Source organism: Lepisosteus platostomus, chromosome 4 (genome assembly GCF_059453375.1).
Source record: "Lepisosteus platostomus isolate fLepPlt1 chromosome 4, fLepPlt1.hap1, whole genome shotgun sequence".
In the NCBI taxonomy this organism is placed as follows: Eukaryota; Metazoa; Chordata; class Actinopteri; order Semionotiformes; family Lepisosteidae; genus Lepisosteus; species Lepisosteus platostomus.
In genome coordinates this window covers 50,634,435-50,658,887 of record NC_142614.1, presented here as the reverse complement: position 1 = coordinate 50,658,887, position 24,453 = coordinate 50,634,435, and the positions used below count along the sequence as shown (strand labels likewise).

The window sequence follows — 24,453 nt, the reverse complement described above, 5'->3', positions numbered from 1 at the left end:
AAGAACATCACCATATAGGTTTCACAGTTCACAGTCAGGGAATTAGAGTTAGGGTCTAGTTGGTAAAAAAATAAAAGCTGGCTTATTAAGCTTTATATTATATATATATATGATAATAACGACTCATATGTGATTCTCATTGGATGTACAGGTTGGTAAATACAGACAATATCATAAAATTTTAAGTGTCATGTTGAAATTTATGCTCTGTTTTGCTTTAATTTTATGCCCTGAGTAACTCACCCAGGTAGCCTATGTGGTAACTTCACCACAGGTAACTGTGCCGAAGTGAACTTCAAGATAGTTGGGAAAATAAACATCCTATCTAGTGTGGATTTCCCTCAGATATTCTGAATTTGGTCATTCATTTATTAAGATGATTTGTACTTCATACAAAACCCCAAAGTATGTGTTCAGATCTAGACTGTAATATAGCTTGACAGGGAGGCCCACTGTCACCTCTGTTGTGCTTCATCTGGAGTAATAACACAAGCTTTCTAATCCAGATCTAATAGATCGAAACATTCTATTTCATTTTATAGTGATCACATAGTCTTGATTCTTTCTGATATTTATGTCCCAATTGTTTTAGATATTCTGATAATTATGGTAAATGCTTGTGGTATGAAACAAATTGTGCACCATTACAAATTCTCTCCCCCCTATTTTTGTTATTTTGTTATATCCCCCTAATATCCCTATTCAGTTAGACCCTTCAGGTTTTATTCATTTAATCATTAGTATTTTCCCCATTACAAGTTACACTGCATGGTAGGATATCCATTTTATAAATGTCTATACTACTCTTTACTTAATGAAGATCACAATACTGCTGTGGACTTTCACATAGTCTTGTGATAAGAGTCTTACTGTAGCTGAAATCTCTGTCATGTGAGGCTAGGAGAACAGCAAGAATCCTTACATAGGTATATTAACTTGCTATTATTAAAGAAAAATGTACACCTAAATTACATTGCTTATCTTTAAAGTACTGTCTTTAATTGACAAGATATTAAAATATCTCCCTTCCTTTTAGTTTTGTTCTTGTTAGCTTTATTTTCCCTTTCCCTTTTTTCTCTTTCCCTTTTATTTTTGTTATTCTTTGTATATTTGTATTATTATTTCCTATTCCAATATTAGATCTAAATATATAATATCACAACAAAAAATATCTGTCACCGTTCTTGCATGTTGTACAAAGGTGCTATCCTGACAGGTTAAAGTCGTTAACAAAATAAACACAACAGACTTCTTTAAGATAAGCAGTGATATACAAACCAAATGACAGGAGTGGAAACTAAGGGAAAGTTCTTTTAAGACTGGCAACAGGAGGCACTTCTTTACGCAAAGAATTGTGAGAGTCTGGATCACACTACCCAACCCTATTGTTGATGATGATGCTCTAACGTCTGGACAAGTTCCTTACTGTAGATCAATCAGCATCCAAACAAACTAAATGGGCTCAATACCTGTCTCTCCTTTGTAACCTTATCTGATTATGTTCTCAATTACCACATCATATACCACCTTTTATAGACCGATAATCTATATGCAGTGAACTTTTGAACTTCTATGTGAAATACATTCTCATGGACCAAGACAGTGCTTTCCAGTGGGTGCTACAGTGTCTTAGTGTGACTGCCAATAACTCCAATAAATTAGTATATTATTGCACTGTTTTCACAAAACAGTTTAGGAACACTTCAAGAAGATGTTTGGGAGATCCTGTTGGGAGAAAAAGATGACTTTCTCATTTAGGGTGGGTGAATTTGTTTACCTTAGGTTTGCCTAGATAAGGATACATACTTTAATTGTGCCTCCATAATGAAAACACTTTTCCTCTCAAAATCTGCCATCCTTAGAAGCATACCTTTTAAAATCAATTGCACTGGATTAAAGGACTAGGTTTAAATAGACTAGAATCACCCAGCACGTTATAGTGGGTTATCAATTGGTTAATTTTTTCTAAGTGCTACGAGCCCCCTTCCTCCATTTCCTCTCTGTGAAAAACAAAAATATGAAGACACAGCAGTTTCTAGCAGGAATGTAAATTTCTGCATCAGAAAAGTGAAACATAAATGTGGTTGGTTGTGCTAGTTCTGCTTTATACATGTGTTTTTGTTAATGTTTGCAGAAATCCACCAGTGTATCTGCAGAAAAGAAGAACAGATTGTATATCTTCCAATGCCTACAGAGGAGTGACTGAACTTTGCCCTATATCCAGACTTGGAAAAACAAGTGGGGTATAAATGGGGGGAGCAGTAGGAGGGATTGTTTTTCTTGAGAAGAAGACAGGACGAGACTGAAGTGCAGACTTCCAGAGAAGGTAAGAAAAATGCAAATATATGAATGTTTTATTTTTACCATTAGGTTCAAACAAAATAAGAGTGTGAGGGTAATTAGCACAGCCTTATGTTCTGGAATGTGTGAACAGCTGTCAGAGACACGGGTTTTAGTATTTTAAGGTCTCTGGTTTATTTCAAAGATTTGCATTGATACATTTTATTTACTTTGTAATACACCATTTAAAGATTTTGGACAGACTATAAAACAAGTGGCATTTACAGATATTTTTAAAAATCTTATTAAATAATATCTCATTTAAAAATGTTTTATGGAAAAGCTATTAAAAAGAATTTACACTGCAAAACGATTTTTTTCATTTCTTCAGAGTGAATCAAATAGTATTTGAAAAAGATTTTCATGAATCTAAAATGCATTCTATTTCTCTAAAATAGGGTTTTTTTTAAAAAAAAACTATTAAACGCTGTGTTTTAATTTCCACGGCATTTTTCTGATGAAAATATAATTCCCCATGATTTTCTTAATGTTTCAAGTTCATTTCTACAGCAAAAGAAGTTAGAATCATGCGAGCCTCATTTTTTAGCAAAAGTACAGAAGTAAAACGTGTGTTTCATAATGCAGCAACCAAACAGTATAAAATGGTCTTATTTCCTACAGATCACAGAAGTGCCAGGGCACTTTAACTTAAAAATAAAACAACGAATCAAAAGCATGTCAAAATTAAATCTTGAAGTTAACTGTGATTTTTCGGGGGGGGTAACCTAAATATCTATTAGCTGCTAAAGGTAAATCATATCGCATTTCGAAATGAAATCTTTCTGTGGGCACCAGGAGCCTCTGAGTCAGGCAATTGAACTAACGAATTTCTCCTCCTCCGCCGGGCGAAGCCGATCGCGCCCAGAGCCATGTGGACGGGGGTCAGCCTGGTCCTCGCGCTCGCCCTGCTGCCTGTCGGCGGGGCGGAGAGCGAGGGCGGAGGCGGCCGCTGTAAGACCCCGCCAGAATGGGCCGTCGGAAACGAGCAGCCCATGACGGACTCGGCGGGGAGGGTGACAGTGGTGGCCCTTCTTCAGGCTAGCTGACTTTTCTGTTTGGTGCAGGCATCCAGGTACACTGATGTGCAATGAACAAGACGCCAGTACAAAAAATCACGTTTTTGACTTTTCTAACACATTGTTCTGATCAAAATAATCGTTTAAGCTAAATTATCTTGTCGTTCAACAGTAAGGAATGCTATGAATTAAGTCATGATGCAAATGTATTTTTCCTCTCTGGTTTAAATATGTCTAAGTGTAATAACATTCACAACTTCTTTACAAATCACTATAGCATACAGGGTTGTGTATAGATATGCATACATAACTATTTTTCTTCTATTGGAAGACTCAGGATTGCTAATGTGGTAGTGTGCATTTTCTTTATAAAATCATTTTAAAACATATCCTTGCAGTACATCACCTATGAATAACTAGCTTTGTGGCTTGCAAAATCAGGTTTGAACTATATCCCCTGCAAGTCTCCATCACAATATTAAGATGCAAGATTTTTATTACTCATGATAGCCATGCACTACAAGTTCTTTTTAGCTGTTTAGCCAAATTAAGCATGATTTTTAATGGGGGGCTCAGAAGTTACATTGTTATTAATTACAGCCTACTTTTCTTGAACAGATTGGATGTTCTGCGCCTCAAACTTGAACAGCAGGGTCTGGTGAACATCTCCTACGTGGTTGTTAACCACCAGGGAGAACAGTCTCACCGCCTGTATCCGGTCCTCAGAAAGAAGATGTCACAGAAAATCAGGGTGTATGACCAGGACCCACTTCAGGAAGATGTTTGGAAGATCCTGTCTGGAGAAAAAGATGACTTTCTCATTTATGACAGGTGCATTTGTTTGTCTTAGGTTTTTCTAGATAAGGATACATCCAATAGTTGTACCTCCATAATGAGAACACTTTTCCTCTCGATGTCCATCATTTTTAGAAGTATACCTATGAATCCAATTGTACTGTATTTAAGGGTTAGGCCTATTTTACACTTTGCATAGTTTTTTTTGTAATGGTTGTTTCAACAACCATTTTCAACTGGAATGGGAAATTTCTCTTTTTCACTGACAGGTGTGGCAGTCTGACACATCATCTTGGGCTGCCATATTCCATGCTGACTATGTCATATGTGGAGGATGCCATCAGAGACACGTACTGCAAGGATATCTGTGGAAACTGTTCATTAGAGGTATCTATACACTAAACGCCAATAGGATGTTTTTCAATTTCACATTTTGGTACCTTCTAAAGGAACATACTTTACTCAATAAACAATTCCTAGAGGATCACCATTCATGAATTTATGCCAAATGAAACACCAGACCTTAGTCTTTATTAATTTAAATCTCTTGTAGAGCTCATCCCTACCTGTAACATGCAACAGCACTGTGAAGCCTGAAGGGAAGCCAGAAGATAAACCTGAAGAGGCTCCTGAAAGCCATGGCCATCCTCATGCTCATGGTCATGGTCACCATCACAGTGAAGAGGGCCGTCAGAGCCACAGAAGGCATTCAAGTCATGGGCATCACCATGGCCATGGCAGACATCATCATGGCTCACAGCAGGAGTTCAACAACGGCCAAACACAAAGGCACTCACAGACACATCAGCAGCAGCAGTTAATTAAGAACCCAAGCCTTCTATCCCAACAGGAGGTTGTGGACTTCCCCCTCCGTATGGAGTGGCCATGAAAGAAAGGGGCAGCCAAGTGAAAACATCAGTACAGCTGAGAATGGAAAGAAGGGTCTTCTGACCTACTTTCCTCCAGCTGATGCTGACACTGTCGCCAGCTGTTTGGCGGCGAGGGATGAGACCAGGCAGCTTTCTGACACTGTGAGGAAAAGCCTCCAGCTTCCTGCCAGTGACAGGGCCTGCAGGGCGGGAATCACGTCAGGGAAACCTGACAGTGACGCTCGTCCTCCAAAGCCTGACGTCTGCCGTCAGCAGCTGGTCAGCCAGAGCAGTCCTGAACTTGACCCCAAGGCAATGAGAGGTGAATATGACAGGAGCAGTAAGCAGTTTCTCTTTCCTACTGCACTGCCCTGGGAATAACATCACACTGATAAAGGGAGTTCTATAAAGCAAGCCAGTTGTGTACATTGTTGCCACCATCAGCATTCAATTCATTAAGATTACCAACCTGTCTGGCAGAACGTGAGATCAACAATAATTATAGAACACCTTTATCTTAACCATCCTACCTTAGGGACTACGTTCTCATTTGATTATTACCAACTAGTATTAAATGGACTGCTTTTTACTTGTGGTTAGGGCATGTTGATGCATTTTTCAACTATATGCTCTTTTTGCCTAAATGATGACAGGTGCAGAAACTAAACACTAGGGGTACCTGTTTGAAGCCAGGCAATGAAGAGTGGAGGAACAATGCAAATGACATACTAATCAAACCCACTTTGTAAGCACAGAATCTGCGTAACAACATTATAAAACTATACAAAAGAAGAGTTGTGCTATAAATTGTGTAGTGTAGGTAACCATCTTAAATTTTGTGAAGAGATGAGAACATCAAAAAGTTAAAAGGGATCAAAGAACTTATTTTACACTTTGTGGACAATGTAATACTACAGTACCTTCCTAAATAGAATAATGAAAAGAAGGCAATTATGTGAACAATTTAAAAAGCGATAATGGTCACTACCTCTAACATTTTGTAAATTTTTAATAGGTTCTTTTAAAACCTTCCAAGTCTAACACCCTACTAGTTTAAGATAAAAAAGAGCTCTTTAAAATATACAAAGTGATTATAAAAGCTTTTTTTTTCTTCAAAGTAAAATCTGATTTCCATGTGGCACAAATTTTGCATTGAGGCAAATTTCATATTATCGTTTTTGATATATCGTGGTAGAGCAAAAAACAATTAACAGCTTAACCCTGGAGTTCAAACAGTGTTAGTGTAGTTGAAGCTAGTCGAATCACACATTTCAGAAAACAGGAGGGAACAAAAACAGGAATTTATAGGTGTGTGATCAGGCTTGCTTAAAATATAGCTTATCTAGTATACAAAAACTATTTTAAAAAAGCCAAAGATTTTTTTGTTAATTTCAATGTATTAAAAACTTAAACAGTCTGTGAAATCACAATTTTGTTTTATTAAAGTAATCAAAAGAATGTTAAGAAAGACAATGAGTTGAAAGTTAAGAAATGGATGTGTTGTTAGATAGCGTGTTCCTTACTTAATGACAGTGTCTAGGAAAACAAACCTCCTAGATACTTGATAACATGTATGGCAAATGCTATCAATCATGAAAGCTGAAAAGTTAACCAATATTGACTGAACATGTAATGCTTGTTATGAATGTTTAAAATAAATCTTATTTTTAATACAGCACACTGCTTATTCTACGTTTTTAAATACCTTTCTACAATAAATAACATATTTTCAATAAACTGTGCCAACATGCTATAACTGAGGTATCACCAGGAATATCTTCAGCATTACATTCTGGAATTATTTAATACCATTGGAGCATAAAACTTTAACTCATAATTTGTTTTTGCAGTCTTAGAGATAATTCTGCTAAAACTTCCTTCTTTTTGGGTGGGAGTCATGGGTACATCCAAGCTGCTGTTCCATCTCTCTGACAGCACGACGTAAGGTTTCAATCTCTCTGTTTTTCTCCTCTTCTATGAACTGCAGCTTCTATGAAATTGATAAAAATATGCCTCTTCTGACGTTCTATGCCGTTATTATGCGACGTTCTACGCAATCCATAATTTTTCATAGTGATTGAAATAAGTAATGATGTCAGACACCTAAGGCATCATTTTTAATTAAACATCATCCTGTGACAAAAGTGTGACAAGACTGTGACAAAATCCATATCATTTTAATGGGAGACATCTCTTCTCTGCTGCTCTGTATTTACATCATAGATCCACCCATGCAGCCATAATAAAAAAGCAGATTTACTGGATTGCAACCTGGAGCACATAAAGTGCAAGGCAGGACCAGACACATCTGCACCTAGACACCCTGTCTAGGGAGAAACAAATTAAGCTAGACAGCATTACTTAATGATAATGCTTGAAAAGCAAAAGGTATAGATTTACAATAGTGTACAGTAGGAGGCTCACAACTTACCCTTTTAAAAACGTTTTGCAGTAGATTGGAAGGATCTTGCTGCTGTGTTTTCACTGAAGTGCTCTGTATTCTTGCCATCTTTGCGCTGAACTGAATTATAAAGTAAAAGTAGTTTTACACAGACTATTGGCCGGACTGGTGACTATGTCCTTCTTCGTATGGAGTAATCCTTATCATAGTGGGACTCAAGCATGATAAAACATAAAAGGCTTCAGATGCACAACTGTCTTGAGCATAAAAAGCCTAAACAATGCACATATAAATATTCAAACAAATACCAACAGACTGTGTAAAAAGCATTTTACCTCCATTTGAAGTTTAATAATTTCACTCTGTTTTTCTCGTTCTTGATCCCGTAATTTCTTTTTCAGTTCTTGAATGTCTCCTTCTTTCCTCTCAATTATGTCTTTCAGCTCTGACTCTTTAAGTTCCACTATAGAAAGGTAAAAAGCAAGAGAATATTATATACTGCTGGTTAGTACACAATTCAGTGACAAAACAAAGTACTGACTTCACTGACATTATGACACAGATGTGTTCTGTAACTTAAGTGGTAAAATAAAGGAGTTTTACAAAGCTTTACACATAAGTTTCATTAACACCATTCTAATTGCTATTGAAGAAGCATAAACTAAGATTATATCAGTCTCTTGGAATTACAACAGTAATTTCATTTATATGAAATCTTCTAATTAAACCTATTAAAAAATGTTCCGTCATTAAAAATGACTATAACAACACTTAAACCTTTTCCCACTGACATGTGAGGGTTCTAAAAATTAATAGTAACTAATAATGTTATCGTATCATCTACACTTTAATTAAAGCAATTAAATAAAAAATGTACATATACACATTTATTGAGATGAGTGGGAAATGATAATATTGTAACATATAGACAGAGTAGACAAAATATTAACAACTGTGAGATTTTTAAGTAGAGATTATCTAAACCTTTGTACTTTTTAGTCAAGATAAAAGATGTACTCAAGGTGAGATATTAAATTGAGGTCCTGACTACTTAGTACATTTTATGCAAGTCCTTTGGTTAAGTCATTGAGCTGAGGTCTTGATTACTGATTACTGAAACTTGTAGGAGCAGGATTTGCTAAACCCAGTGTCCTGATCTTTCACTTCAGGGATGCTCAGTCTGACCAACTAAATTTCCCCCTTCAACTATTGCAATAATTTCTCACTTCTTTCTCCCACCATTTCTCACTGGCACAAAATGGCTACTGCACATTCCCAGGATGGATGCTGCACTACAGAGGTGTTTGAAGGTGCTTCTTTCTACACTGTCTTGAAAAAGTATTCAATCCCTTGCAAAGTATTCATACTGTCTTGTTTAAAAACTTGCAGTCATGCTATTCTGAAGCAACAATTAATATTTGTTATGTACACAACATACTCCACACATTAAAAACAAAAACCAAAAAGGAAAAAACAGATAATTATTATGAAAGAAAAATGGAAAAGTCTGAAGATTGCTTCAGTTCTCAAACCCTTTTCTGTGGAACACCTAAATTAATTCAAGTGCACAAAATTCTCTTAATGAGCCACACAGTTAGTTGAGTGGCCTCTGTGTGAAAAAAACAGTGGTTCTCATATTTCATGATAAAAACCCAACTTTGTAAAGAGCTTCAGTCAGGTAGTGAATTTCAAGCAAAGATTCAACCCTGGAGACTAAATGAGCTTTCAAAGAAAGTCGGGGATAATGTCACTGAAAACTAGAAATTAGTAAAAGGATACAAAAACAAACCTGTCAGCACAGTCACACAATCATCAAATCATTTTCTTGATGTTAACCCATACACTGCCTATGTCAGGCCTTCCCTCCAAACAGAGTAGCCATGGATACTGGTGATGGATGCCACTGCAAAGCCAATGGCAATTTTGTAGGAGCTACAGAGTTAAATGGCTGTTGTGAGTGAAAATGTCTTTGTGTTAACAATTCCCTAGACACAGAGCTGGCTTATATTTTAAATCCGACTCAAAACCCACAAATAACATGCAACGAAGCATTTAAGAGATGCTGCAAACACATGGCAAAAGGCTTTGTGGTCCAATCTGGAATTTTTTGGTGAAACTGCAAAGCATTACTTTTGGTGGAAAACCACTAAAGGGCGTCACCCACTCAACACAATTCCTACAGTCAAGCATGGTGGAAGCAGCATGTGGGGATACGTCTCCTCAGTGATCTAAGGCAAAAGCTATGCTTACGTGGTTTATGAATAAGAAAGTGAATATCCCTGAGTAGCCCAGGCAAAGTCCTGTTTTGACATCTGTAGGAAACTGTGAAACCTGGTGTCCACAAGTGATATATGATCAATTTGAGAGAGCTTAAGCAAACCTACCAAGAAGAATGGACAACAAATGTATCAAGCAGGTATGCAATATATAGTTGGTAGAGATTTACTAGCAGCTATAATTGCAGCCAGAGATTCTTCCACCAAAGTTTTGAATTCATGGGTGTGAATGCTTGAGCAACTGACATATTTCTGTTTTTTTCTCTTCAGTTTCTGCTGACATGTACTGTAACTGTAACTTATCTTAACCTTTGAAGTTTTCAGTTTGTGCATTCAGGTTTTGAATAAAATTGTAAGTTTAAAAAATGTATATACATCATTTAACGATTTCAGAAAATGGACACCATTTAAGAAGTATCTAAATAATTTGTCAAGACTTTGGGGTGAAAAGAACTGTTCTGTACTAACTAAGCAATTATTGTCTACATTCATTTTACATAAAATTCTGTAGTTAAAGTAACAGTCATGAGCCATCTTTTTTTCAAAAGTTTTTTTGGAAGTGAATATACTGCCATATAGAATCCCTTTCCTACTAAAGCTCAGGTAATTCTAAACCTATTACAACACAGCAATTCTTTGCTTTCTGAAATTATGAAACACGTGCAATTGTAGTCTTTCCTTTCCTTTAACCCAAAAGGGAGATTGTTATAATGCTCATATTTTCTGATTATTTTTAATAGTCCAAGTCTTAATCTTTCACATTGGTGTAAATAATTTTCAGTAACGGTAACTAAACCATGAATGGGCCAGGTGGGTTCAGTAGTTGAGAGCCTTAAAGGGTAAGTATCTTATTAAAAAGAATTTCTGAACCTTTCGAAATAGAGAATACCTAGTTACAGGCAGACAGTTCTACTATGAGAATTGGGAGGGCTTAAGTATTCCCACATTAAAAGCAAAAATGCAAGCATGAGAGCAAACCTCCATGATTTACAAGTTACTCCTAACAACAAATATCCCAAAGAAATGAAGCTGGCACCACTAATGACCATAAAAATGAAAATAACGTTATTTTCTAATTCCATTTCCTACCAAAATATTAACAGCTAAACACAGAGCAGGACATACAGATTATACATTGATAGGGAATTCCAGTTGCCTCTAGAAAGAACATTAGACATGATTGGCAGCACAGCCTTTTTATCTACGCAAATGTGAAACATTTTTATTTACACTTCCTCTTCATATCCTGCTGTGCCTCAGTCATCTCAACCTTGTGATCCTCCTTTATGGCTTTCATCTGCATTGTTAGCCTCTCGACATGAGTAGTATGTTCCTGTTTTAAAAACCCAAATTCAGATGGGTTTAGAAACAAATTTAAAAGATACAAAATGCATCACTGTACAAAGTCACAAAAAAATAAAGTACGTCTAAGTCTGGCATTTTTTTACTGACATAAAAATGACAATAAAATGTGATCTATCCATCACAGTAATGTAAACAATACTGGATCTTTTCAGTACAATACCATAAGGTGTTTAATCTACAGCTACAAATGTTTATTGCAAATTATTGCCATGACTTGAATTTCTTTTTGTCTTATAATAAAGGTCCAAAACCAGTGCATAAACAGGAGAAAATCAGCAAGTATTAAAGATTAAACAGCAAATATTAAATATTAGTACTACTTTACAATGAAAATAAGTCTACTGTATTGATCTGAACTGACTATTAAGTGACTTTACAACCACATGGATATGTAAGAAAATAAGAACAAAGTATACAAGTGAAAGAATATTAATGTTTTTCACCTGATCTTTTGCTTTATTTTTTTCTTCACAGGCACGGATGACCCTTTTTAATTCTTTATTTTCATCTGAAAGGGTACATGATCATCAGAAGTGATAAATTATTAGATAAGAGGAAACCAAATGAAAAAGAAAAACAACAAAATGTTACACAGTCTACAGATGTGTTTTTGTACAGATGTACAAAGAGAACATTTCTATCATAAAACTGGTTTAAAAAAACTCTGCTCTGTCCTTACCTTGCAGGTAACTCAGGTGCTGTATTGTTTCCTGAAGTCCATTAATTGTGGCTTGAAACGTAGCGCTCTCTGAAAGAAAAAAATGCATGAATATGAAAATTACTGCTTAACATTGGGAAAAGAAAGCATTCACATCAGAATATTTTTCTCAGCAAAACTAATATTAAAATAGTCTGACATTAGCATGACAAAGAAACAAGTGAAGGTGAATGTCACACTGAAAACATGAAAGAAGAAAAAATGCTACATGTTGGCTGTGAAATCTGATGGGGAGGATGAGGAATTAGACAGAAATACAAAGAAAAGCGAGATAAGATAAGATTTTATTGTCCCCTGAGGAAATTTTTTTATGGACACCCATGGATGCCGAGAAGACAGAAGAAAAAAATGTGAGAGTCGGTAGAGTAATGTAAACAGGGGCTAAATGGATGGAATTCTGGTTGATGAATTTCAGGGTGAAAGGCAACAAGCAATAAATAAATGGAAAGATTTTAAAAGAATTTAGTTAATTGTTTACTGACAGGAGAACCAGGTTGGAAGATATTTTTGGTTTCTGATTCCTTTCGAGTGAAGGTGGAATATGTAAGCTGCAGTTGATTACCCAGTGAAAGCTTGGAAAATGTTCATTCCTGTTCAGACATAAAAAAAACACTGATCTGATGTTTCAGGATAGTGTTATTTCCTGCTTTTAAAATGTTAGCCCCTTGATAATCTACTTTATATCCACCAGAGGGAAGCAAAAGTACACTGTGTTAATAGTAGTAAAGGGAACCTCTCATTTAAGTGATTATGGTAATTCTCTGCATTGTGGTATTCATAAAAAGTGGTGACTTAGTCAAAGCTGCTACAGCTTATATAACTACATTATATTGGTAAAATATTATCAGATCTAATCATGAACAAATGTTATGTCAAGGAGTGCACAACATCCCTTCAGGAGGGTACATCATTTTAGATCCAAGATCATGTTTTGAGTGCAATTTTTATTTTTTATTTTACTGCAATTGGAGTAATTATGTAAAGTAATTCTGTCCAAATTGTTTGAACTTTCACTTTAGATTAGATATCAATGTAAAAATGCTCCAATAATTTAATATCACAAGTTATTACAAGTTATCACTTGATACTTGTTATCACAAGCATCTATCTATTAAATATGTGGATTATAATATAAAAATACAGTAAATATACTAGATATATAACACTGTTAGCTTTATAGTATAAAACATGGTACAACCAGTAACCATTCTTCATTCTTCATTAAGCTTCTGAAATGTTTGAAGTAATTTGCTTGTGCAAATATAGTAAGATTATGACCATTTCAAGGATGAGGTGCAAGGCTCTTTACTGACATCATCAATAAATTCCTTTTCTAAAACAATTTCCTAGCCTACCCGCAAAACTGATCATGCTGTATAACACAGAGGAAGAGAAGTCTCCAGACTTTCTAGACAATCTGATTGAGGTATAAACATGTTAAAGACAAATCTATTATGTGGGTTAGACCTGATGCAGTATTTGCTATTGCATTACATCAGGACCTGTGATCATTTAGTCCCAGTTCACTTTAAATTTTACATTTTAAATATTTTGATTAGCATGGCTCCATAACTACATGACACAGTAAACAAACAGCCTCCGAATCCGACTGTTTTTTAAGATATGGAGATATACAAAAAGAAAAATGGATAGGAATAGGTTTTATGACTGCAATGGTCATAAACCAGGGATAAAAGTAAAAGTGGAAAAAACAGTGGATATAAGTAAAAGAGGAGAAGAGCAACATCCATGTTACTGTCAAGGAAGTATGAAGGATCTGTATATATTTTACACTCGTCACACACTTTACACTTTACAGGGGTTAATAGCAATTCAGGGAAACACAAAGTATGGAAATTACAAAGACACCATGAAAAAAGCACTTAAACCATTTTGTAACTGCTTCATCCAATAAAGGGCTGAAGGGAAGACGGAGCCTATCCCAGCAAGCAACGGGCACAGGGCAGGCTACGCCCTGGATTGGACGTCAATCCTTCCCAGGGCAGACACAGTCACACTAGGGCCAGTTTTTCCAGAAGTCAATTAGCCTACCCGTAGGTCTTTGGACTATGGGAGGAAGCCGGAAGTCCCAAAGAAAAACCAGATCAACGAAAAAAAAAATGCTTGCACATGTAAACTCACTTACCTTCCTTCATGTAATTTTCTTTACTCTGTGCTAATTTCAGAATTCTGCTGGTTTCATCCAACTTTATTTCTAACATATTGTTCTTCCCCCGTAATGCAGCTATTTTCTGGACAAATACATAATATGTTTTTATTAATTATATTTTTAAACAATTACATAGAGATATCAGGGATACCTTAAATGGCTAATGCATCCCTCTACTCGGGTATTCTGATCAGGTATTTGACCAGCTAATTCATACACTAGTTGTTTTGCTTAAAAATTAGGACAAAATCATCAGTATAACTAGCAAATTTGTTTTAGGCACAACAAAATATCTGTATTATGTCAGATCCATAAATCTATTTAATATTGTGCCTCTTAAATACACACTATTCAGAATTTCTTCATGAGAATCCAAACTACATTGGACAATTGGACTAATACAGAGCACTCACATGATTATTCTGCATCTGCAGCAAATTTAATCAGGGAAACAAAAAACAAGGACCATATAAGTGTATTCTGGTAAAAGTTCTTGCTGCCAAAAATGAGGCTTGGCTCACTTCCTGCACCTCAATTCAAATTTCATTTTGCATAATTGATTGAAATCAAATTCCAATTCAAGTTCACTTTCAAATAATAATTTCATTTAAATTGATAAAACCGACTTTCCTACGTTCACTCACATTTGAACAGTTACGGAGGCACCACTCATCTTCAGGACATGCACAGTAATTGAACTTGCTCTTGACAGACTGTGCCGTTACTTGTTGAGTTATATATTTATTTTCTCAACTAAGATAATGTAAAGTGACATAAATTGGGTAGTGTAATGTATACTCATATTGTATATGCTGGAAATGCAAATTGAATTTTAATCTCCAAGCCCTCTCCAAGATTACATAAAAGCTTCTGAGTGGTTTTCTTTTGCCGTCATATAGGCATCTTTCTGCCTTACTACTGCAAATGCTTATTAAAAGCAATTAAAGGCAACATTACTGCTGTTTAGATCACAGGCAAAGAACAACCCAGAACAAAAAATACAACTATCCAGTATTCAATCCCACTGTGAAGGTTAAATTTATCTCTGAACTAGTTACAGAAAAAAAATCAGTATAATTACACCTTGAAAAAAGCATTTTAATACTGTACATTTTACTTATCTTTTTAACCTACCTGCTCAAGAAGAGAGAAACTGTCGATAAGCTTGTCAAGATTCACAGAATTACCCTTCAGCATTTTGCCTGCTATAGAACTGATAACTTAAAAAGATAAAACCAGTTTTGAAAAATGTGGTCAGTATATTTTCTCTTATAGAAAGGAAGCTCATTTTAAAAGGAAAATGTAAACTAGGCAGTATTTTGAGGATTTTGATTCAAATGTCACAGACAGCCCAAGCCTCCTTATTACTCCCAGGATTCTTCCCCATTCCTACAGCCTCCTTTTAAGGGTAAGAAAACCTCCTGGAAAATTCCTGTATAATCCTAGCCCCACCCATCTTGCACACATCCATCCCATACACATGGAATTCTGCCTGGTGATTAATATATATTTACAGGGGAATTCCAAAATCCCATCCACCCATTTCCTAAACGTTTCTTCCAATTCAGGGTCAAGGGGGAGAAGTAGCCTATCCTGACAAGAAACGGGCAAAAGGCAGAAGACACCCTGGATGGGACACCAGTCTATTGCGAGGTATACAGACAAAAACACAGTCGGGCAATAACTGACAGACCACCACACCTAGAGTTATTTTTTCGCAATTAACCTACCAGTAAGTTTTTGAACCATGGGAAAAACCGGAGCATCTGGAGAAAACCAACCCAAACACGGGCAGAACATACAAACCCCACACTGATGGCACCCCAGTTATGGAACTAAACCCAAGGCACATATGCTATCCATTGCACCACGGTGCCACCTCTTGAAAATCCAGTTTCCTGAAAATGCATTAAAACCAATTCAAACAGGAGCGGAGTACCTGCATGAGGAAGTCCACCCTCTCACAAAGAACTCCCTGCAAAACTGCATGCGTTTGAGCTGAAATAGGATGTTTGGTGCTGCTGCCTCACAGCTCTTGGTCCTGGATTTTAATTCCAGATTGAAGTGGATTCTGATGGACTTTGCATCTCCTGACTGTGTCCGGATGAGTTTTCTCCAGGTGACTGGTTTCCTCACACTAAGGCCTTAATGGCTAAACTTTCTGACATCTCTAAATTTTCCCCATGTGCATGTGTGTCTGCTAGGCAATGGATTTTGATGGGTGTAGTCCTACTTTGTGCCCTATGTTTCTTGACAGGCCTGTGTTCAGCGTATTTGTGATAATAAGTGGATGATATATGTACAAAAGCCCAACAATCATCTAACATGGGCTGTCTATCTTCACTTGTTACACTGAGTTGTATACACACAATTAATTTTCCCCCTTCAGTTATCATGTACACAGGACTTAGTTCTCTTTTATATCTTAAAACTATAATTGTAAACAAGAAAAGGCTAGATTTTCCCGTGTGATAAACATTCGACTACACTTCAAAACACACTTCTCTCACCTACTGTATATCAGCAAATCCAAATGGGCGGTACTGTTAGATTTTAAATTACAACAGCTGCTTTTGCTTATCGTAAGTGGTATATCCTAACTTCCCCATTAATTTTATTTGTAATACACAGCGTAGCGCAGGCGCTTTTTAGCGCTACGTCAGGAAGGGGAGGTGAATCTCCTAGGGTCACAAAGCAGTTTCATAACGGGAAAGAGTGCTGTCTTAATCCACGCAAGTGTCTTCAGTCCAATATACTGCATTTGAGCGTCCAAACTCCTGTTTGTGGAACTTGAATGTGTTAGTAAGGTTAAATGTCATAAATATCAATATCTAGAAAATCAAAATCTGGCGGCCACTATCTACTGTTCATTAGTCTTCTTCGCATATCCACGCTGTTCTTGGGGTCTTACAATACATATCCCAGCTGTTTTATAAAACAATATATTTAAATTTTCCTGTATTCTCATTACATACCTACTGTGTATAGCTTGTGCTATGAGCAATATCTCTTCCACAGTTCATCACCGACCAGCCGTCAGCCTCGGCTCTGCGCTTGCGCACCAAACGTGCCTCACCTGTCAGGAAAAGAAACGCCACCACTGCGTTTCTTTAAATTTGGGGAAGGAGAGAATATGCTAATCAAACTGTTTCATTCTGAAGTATTTCTCTTTCTGCTGATGTGAGTTGCACTGGAGACTGCCAAATATACATTTTAATTCATGTAGTAACTAATCTTAACGGGGTTTGTAGTCAATATTAACGGTATTAAAATGCGTTTTATATACAGTACAACTACCTGAACTGTGATCTTGTCAAAAAGCAAGAATGGATAGGCCTTGATTAGTCTTCATGTCACTAGGTGGCACTGTGGTATCTTGACTGTAATCCCAATCCCCACTCACACACAATATTTTAGTTGTGATAATCTAAAATCTATGGGTGACAGAAAAAAAAATAGTTTATCTAAAATGTCTAGAACCTTTAAATATAGGTTTTATTTATATAAATATGGCCATAAAACATTTATGATTTTTATAGAATTCCTTTTGTATCATTGCACAAAAACATGTTGGTTTTAAAACCTGGCCTCCCTGATGTCCCCCATCTTTAATTCAAGTTAAAAGTCCGCCATCTTCTTCATGCTTTCCCTTTCACAGCTCGTCTATCGGGGGCAAATGTTTAAGAAGTTCATTATGTTGTATCTGCTTAGCTAGATTAGAAGCTTTACTACCTGATTTGGCAATCAACTGGATGGCTCAGTGGCGCAGTGGTTAGCACTGCTGCCTGTGTTCAATTCTTGGGGTGCTGTCTGCATGGAGTTTGTGCTGTATGTTCTCTCTGTGTTCTCAAAGGTTTTCTTCAGATGCTCCAGTTTTCTCCCACAGTCCAAACACATGGTGGGTTAATTGGTTTATGGGAAAACTGGCCCTGATGTGAATGTATGCTTGTTTGTTTCGGTGTGCGCCCTGTAATGAGCTGGTGTCCTGTCCAGGGTGTACTCTGCCTTGTGCCTGTTACTTGCTAGGATAGGGTCCAGCTTCCCCATGACCTTGTATTGGATAAAACGGTTAGAAAATATATGGATTAGGTTCTGAGAAAACCCTTCTTTCTTCCAATGTCTCCATACCTTGTTGCAGACCCAGGATGAACAGATATACATTCTGAATTTCACACTATTTTATCGATGAAATCAGAGTCCTGTTGGCTCACAGCCTCCACATTTCTTTAATCTGACTCAGTGATCTCTCTTCAATAAATAACTCTCTGTCTGACATGTGCTTTCAAAGAACATTCTGTTACCTGACCGTGCAGCTGAAGCATGTTTTCAGGGTTGTGCAGTTCCACATTCATAGGTCAAAGTTTTATTTTTTTGGTGACCATAAATTATGTTGTATAATTTGAGTATTCTCAATGCTGCAATAAAGACATATCAATGGGCACTTTCCATTAAAAATAAAGTAGGGATTCATTTACAATACACTTACTGGAAGAAGCAGTTATTAACAGTCACAATACATTATAATTTGGAATCTCTAACAAATGTATTGTCTCGAAAAAACAATTTCAAATCTTGTCCTGGTATACAAAAGCTGACATTTTCTTATGTAAAACAGCATTGAGCAAAATGTTAAACAGTAATTAATTAAGAGTGTAGAAATGTAATAACATATGTATTGTCTATTTTACTTAGATGACATCTATTATTATGTATTTGCAAATTCTTACAAATATGAATTTATCAAAACTTTGAAAATGTGTGCAAAAGAATGTTTAACATTGTAAAACTAGATTCTAAGAAAACCCTAAGCTTTTCTGAAAGGGGAAAAATTACATTTAGTAAAACAAGTGTTCTTCAGTATAAACACATTTGTTGACCTTAAAATCTGGACTGCATTTTCATTTGGAGACATAACTGACTGTACAGGATATTTCAATTTTTGCTAAGTGTAGTTTACAGGATTGAGAACAAAATATCTACTTTCAATAAACAAACATGTGGGAGCAATTTTTGATGAGTTCATAACATTTGGAAGGCAAAAAGTATGGCCAAGTCAAATCAATGCCCGGGCTAGAAAATTTGATTAGGTATAAAAGAGTGACATATTATTGAAAATGATCTATGATCTTTGTAATCTTTAGCTGTCCCAGGATGTCTGTTTTATTTGTTTTCATGATAACCACAACACTTTTTAGAAGAAAAACAATATTGGATTCCTAGTAGTTTTATTTAGAAAGTACTGCATTCAATCCGTTTGCTTGCTTTAATCATCTTAAACTTAATTGGTTTGGTTTACTGATTGACTAGTTGCAGATTTGGTCTCTCTGGAGGGAAAATGCTGAGAATATGGGTCAGTTTGGGAGCAGGAAAGGAGAGACAGCCTCTGCTACCCTCCAGATCTTTCCTATATGTAATGATTAGACTGGATCCCTTCTCCATCCATCCATTTTCTCACTGCTTTTAGCTAGTACAGGAACATGGGAAAGCAAGAACCTGTCCCAGCAAGGCCAGATGCACCCTGGACAGGATGCCAGTCTATCACAGGGTACACAAAGACACAAACACGCACACTCTCACACCAGGGCCAGTTTTCCCATAAGCCAAGTAACACAGTAGTATGTCTTTTGGACTATGGGAGGAAACCAGAGCACCCAGTGGAAAGTGTAAACAAACATACAAACTCCCACAGGTGTGGAATTGAACCCAGGAACCCAGCGCAACAAGGCAGCAGTGCTAACCACTACCTGGCTTTTAGCCTGTGTGAGACTTTTGTAGCCAGTTCACACATAGAGAACTCACACTTGCACGTACACTTTGCTGAAACTGACCATGTTAGGTTTTCTGGAAGAAAGAACCAGGAAAGAAGAACCTGTTACTGTATGCTACTGTGGGAATATGAAACATGCTACACCTACTGTACACATGGGGGCTAGGGGGGTCATTGAATAGTTGAAGTATTTCTGACTATATATAAAGTTTGAACTTTTCAACCTTATCCTGTTATTTTATTTCTAAAAAAGAGTTGCTAAACTCTTTTGCTAAAAAAGAGTCATTGCAGATTGCATTAAAATTTGGGTGACTTAGAGGTGATGGGATGTACTGTATTTCATGGCTAAATATGAACATAGTATTGCTTCATTGCCTGCACTTATGATTAATTTTTAACCCATAGCATATTGGTGTCTGTTTAAAGATAGAAACGTTTGGAATACCCAACTTTTTACCCAAGATTTATATGATTTTTTTTCTCATGTGTTCATTAATGAAGAAATAGAAATGTATTTTCTTTGTGCTATGTGGAGAACCATAGTACTTAATACGCTGATAGATTTAACAACAATAAATGAACACTTAAGTCTAAAACAGAGATTATTTAACCTTACTACCGAGAAACAAGAAAACCTGGTAAAAGCCTTGCAAAAATAGTTAAAATAGTAAAATTGCAGATGTATGATATAAATATGTAAGAACAAAAGCATTGGTATTAATAGGTATTATGGTATGGAAATAAAAATGAGTTTGATGACATGGGTTATAAAAGTTAACCAAAACTTCATATTCTGGTAATAATATTTATACAATAGTTCTTGAGACTATCAAAACATATACAGTGCCCTCCATAGTATATTATTCATCAAACCCTGCCCTTTATTACATTATACTATATGACTGAATTGATGCCACCATCTGCTCTAGCACTCAGTCCTATCTCTTTATTACTATTATAGCACTTAACCAACTTGCATCCATCTCTCAAATTCACTGTTAATGATCCATCACTCTTCCTATTCTGGACATACTGTAAGTCTTTCATTAACTTGACAGGACAGAAAATGTGTGTGTAAGTCTCTGTGTTACAGATCCTCAGATTCACTCAGGTACTTTATACTTAAAACTGTTTTCCATTGTCACAGTTCCTCAGAGTGTGATGTTTATACAGCAACAAGACTGACTTTCAAGCCCTTAAAATGTGGCCTTTTTTCATTGAGAGGGGATATTGTTTGCACTGTGTTGGCAGAGCTCTCACCCGTTTTAAAAATAGCCTTTGGAACATCAGCCCTAGAATGGAATTTCCACATCCAGAACCACATTCAACTATTCTTTCCTTTCCTTTATTACACCCTTTTCTCTTCCTGATGTCATCAAACGAAATGTATCAATTGTACAGGTTGACTTGAAAACTGGACCATTTAGACCCACCAATCATCTCGTACCACCTACCACTAAGTCCTTGCAAGCTTTTTGTCCACATGCACCATCCACACCAGATCCACACGAGTTCCAAACTTGAATAAGTAGTGGAGTGCAGTACATGTGCACTGGAATTCTTATTCACGCTGAACTCTCAGGACCTACACAGTACAACAGACGACACAGTGCAACAGACAACAGCACACAATGTAGACAGTACATTACACAATGGAACATGATAAATAGTAACAACCAGAAACAATAAATATGTGGTGGTGAACAATAAATATGTGGTAGTGAAAAAGTCCATGCAAAAAGTGCATAGTGCAGAGGTGCATTAAGTTCTGAGGCATCATGCGCATATCTTTTACGCCCAAAATAGGACATAATACAAAAATAAACAACATAACCCAGAGTTACATGAGGACGGAAAATACACACTACTCTGTTGAAATGGAAGCTGATGTATTACCTGCAAATGCATATCCATCAGCAATCATATACCTGGCTCTTCTGGCCATTTCAAGATCACTCAGAGGAATTTATTGCGCTTTGAACACTACCGTGAAAGCTCATACACTTCCTTCTATAGTGTGCAAAGCTTAGTCCCTGGCCCACAGCCATGACTCTGCTCTTTTACACCTTGCTGTGGTGTAGCTCTTGTAATCCCCTCCTTTGGCAGTGCATCATTGTTGCCACAGGCATCACCTAGCAGCAGATGTTTCAGCAGGAGCTCCTGTTGAAGTGAATACACTGCACATGGTTCCCCGTCTTGTTGACTTAATTAAAATCTCGTCCAATTCAGAACAGGGCTTTATATAAAATAGTGTTCTTCCCGAATTGTGTTTAAAACAGACACCGAGGGACACACCTTTTCTTCCCATTGTCTTGCTGTCGACTTGCTCTTCGGACCAAACATATACTGAAAAATATGTTGAAACACATGTTATTATTTTTAACAAAGATGCTGTATGAAGTAGAAATGTGGTTTTAACAAGGTATATGATCGCTGTACCTCCATTTAAAGATTTTCTCAACATTATGGAACATTTTACACCTTCAGTCAAACTTATCATACATGTCTGTATGTTACTTCAGGTCATAGAAGTGTAGTGTATATGATCTAGTTGTGCTATATGTACAGTTTGTACCCAGCTTGTACCCAGCAGGGACTAACATTGTTCAAGCGCAGTGGGTTAAGTCACGAAAATAGTTCACATGAAATGGGCACTGCTGCTTAGAACAAAAGTGCAAAACAAGTACATGTTTTTTAGGGACAAGGTATTCATAAGTACTATGTACACTTTGCAATGATGAGTCTCAAATGTACCACTTTAAGATATTGTACTGTGAATAATAAGCAACTCTAAGAACTATTTTACATGCAGTGCACATCCAAACAGATCACTCTCAGTATCTGTTTGCCCAGTTGAATGAGTTCTTCTATTAACAACAGGAGATGCTGTCCTGCTGTTTTCTAATACAACTAAATCGAAAGCTGAATTGTTCAATGTAAAGGTCAACACGTAAGTGGAGGCAATAACGGAACCCCTAATTGCCCTGAATAAGAAAGACAGAGGCAGAGACTTATGTGTAATTGCCTGTATGTCCTCAAAACCTGTTTTTAAGAGCCTGCTCCTCTAATTTAATAAGTTTCACACTGTGTTGCTGAGTATATCGGCCTCTGCCTAATGACAACTCTTCTTTCCCAGTCACCATTTCATGACATGAAACTATCAGCTTAGTAAGGTAAATACAAGGTTGCCAATTTAATGTTATTCCACACATTTGTGGATTTCCACTCCTGTTTGCTTCACTGCACTGAGAACAGAGTTGACCTTTCTAGATCTTTCTTTTTTTTCCCTCTTCACTGCCGTTTTAATCCAAACATCCCAGCAAACCTTTCAAGTAGATGTTTTTGAAGATATGAGGCTTATACAATTTAAGAAACTACAGGGGACGCCAGAGGGAAGATATTTAGCTTCAGAGACATTGCTTACTACAATATGCAATTCTGTCCGTTTTATCTTCATATACTGTATGCTGTCAATACAGAAACAATCCCATTCAAATGTATTCAATGTTAGGAATTAAAAGCAGAATAGAAAGCAGAAAACAAAGACAGAAATAATGGAACAGTGGTGCTGTAATGTAGTACGGTTAAACAGCAGTTCATGCAGAACCTTACTAGACTTTATTTTAATATCACAAATTGACTTAAGAATTTAGGGATCCCTCTCTAGGATAAAGGTTTTACTGTACTGTAGGTTATCCAATGGAAAGAATTTGGACTACAAAGATATCCAACATACTGTATAGCTTTTTGGTGTACTGGGAGTTTGTATAAAGAATATCATATTTGGGAATGTAAAGAAATAGAATAAAATAAGTCAGAGAAACCAAATGGTTCCCTTTTGCTTATTATGTGGATCTGATTAACTGAAAGTTAAGGATTTTTTTTTTCATAAAGCATCATTTGCAATGGTTTTCAAGTATCTAATATAAATTCAGGTACTCTGTGATATTTAAGAAAGAATGTTTTTTCAACTACAAACACTAATATATAATAATGCTTCTGCACTAAATTCACCTAAACATGGATATGTTTTTAAATGCCTTTTAATTGTACTTGTGTTCTCTCCCGATTACTAATGGTTAGCAAATGGATTACTAATATACAGAAACAGGTGGGCTGAATATTATTTCTTACTGATATCAAAAACTGGTTCATCAAGAAATAAATGAAATAAGCTCCTCTTCAGTGTTTGTCTAAAATGTTGGTAGTTTGCACATCCAAGGAGAAACTGAAACTGTGACAAAATTTACTTTTGGCATTTAAAACTTAGAAAACTGTAGTTTCTGTAGAATAGTATGAATATGAACCAAAACACTCCCATTAAATTCTTGGCAGTACACTAAAAATGCTTCAAAAATAGGTCGGTATCTGAAGTCAGTACAATTTTTACACGCAGATCATTGCAGAACAATGAAAAAAATTTACCTACAATGTATATTGCAGAAAGACATTAGTTAGATGAAAAATCACTATTACAAGAGAGCATTGTGGTATTATTCAATAGTTATTGTATAACCACAAAACTGTATTATTTTTTGACAATATCATTTCATTATTACAATATAGCATTCCACTGTTCCACTAAACATGCTATATGTGAAAATATATTTAACTTCTGTGGCAGCACTGTAACACAATGGTCAGTATTGCTTCAACATGTCCCTGTTGGAAAAAGTGGTTAGAAAATGGATGGACAGACACTTCTTAACCATTCCACATGTTTACAAGTCATAGTA

General features: G+C 36.3%; 2 protein-coding genes across 4 annotated transcripts; one reads left to right on the top strand and one right to left on the bottom strand.

Moving 5' to 3' along the window:
* Positions 1–2,166: 2,166 nt before the first annotated feature.
* selenop (selenoprotein P) lies at positions 2,167–6,695 on the top strand. Its single transcript, XM_088629781.1, has 5 exons — positions 2,167–2,326; positions 3,192–3,412; positions 3,975–4,187; positions 4,421–4,538; positions 4,705–6,695. The coding sequence occupies exons 2-5, from the start codon at positions 3,210–3,212 to the stop codon at positions 5,038–5,040; spliced, it is 870 nt and encodes a 289-aa protein (XP_088485907.1). The 5' UTR covers positions 2,167–2,326; positions 3,192–3,209; the 3' UTR covers positions 5,041–6,695.
* ccdc152 (coiled-coil domain containing 152) lies at positions 6,440–17,046 on the bottom strand. Of its 3 annotated transcripts, XM_088629782.1 has the most exons (9): positions 16,926–17,029; positions 15,085–15,170; positions 13,927–14,032; positions 11,742–11,810; positions 11,506–11,570; positions 10,928–11,030; positions 7,757–7,884; positions 7,452–7,541; positions 6,440–7,010 (listed from the first exon to the last, which is right to left on the bottom strand). In XM_088629782.1, exons 2-9 carry the CDS (start codon positions 15,145–15,147, stop codon positions 6,888–6,890), a joined length of 747 nt encoding a protein of 248 aa, XP_088485908.1. In that variant the 5' UTR covers positions 15,148–15,170; positions 16,926–17,029; the 3' UTR covers positions 6,440–6,887. The 3 variants fall into 3 exon arrangements, 2 of the variants coding, with proteins under 2 accessions (XP_088485908.1, XP_088485910.1); XM_088629784.1 differs by lacking the exon at positions 15,085–15,170 and having other exon boundaries at positions 16,926–17,036; XR_015936007.1 differs by lacking the exons at positions 10,928–11,030; positions 11,506–11,570; positions 13,927–14,032; positions 15,085–15,170 and having other exon boundaries at positions 6,889–7,541; positions 16,926–17,046.
* Between the last annotated feature and the right edge of the window lie 7,407 nt (positions 17,047–24,453).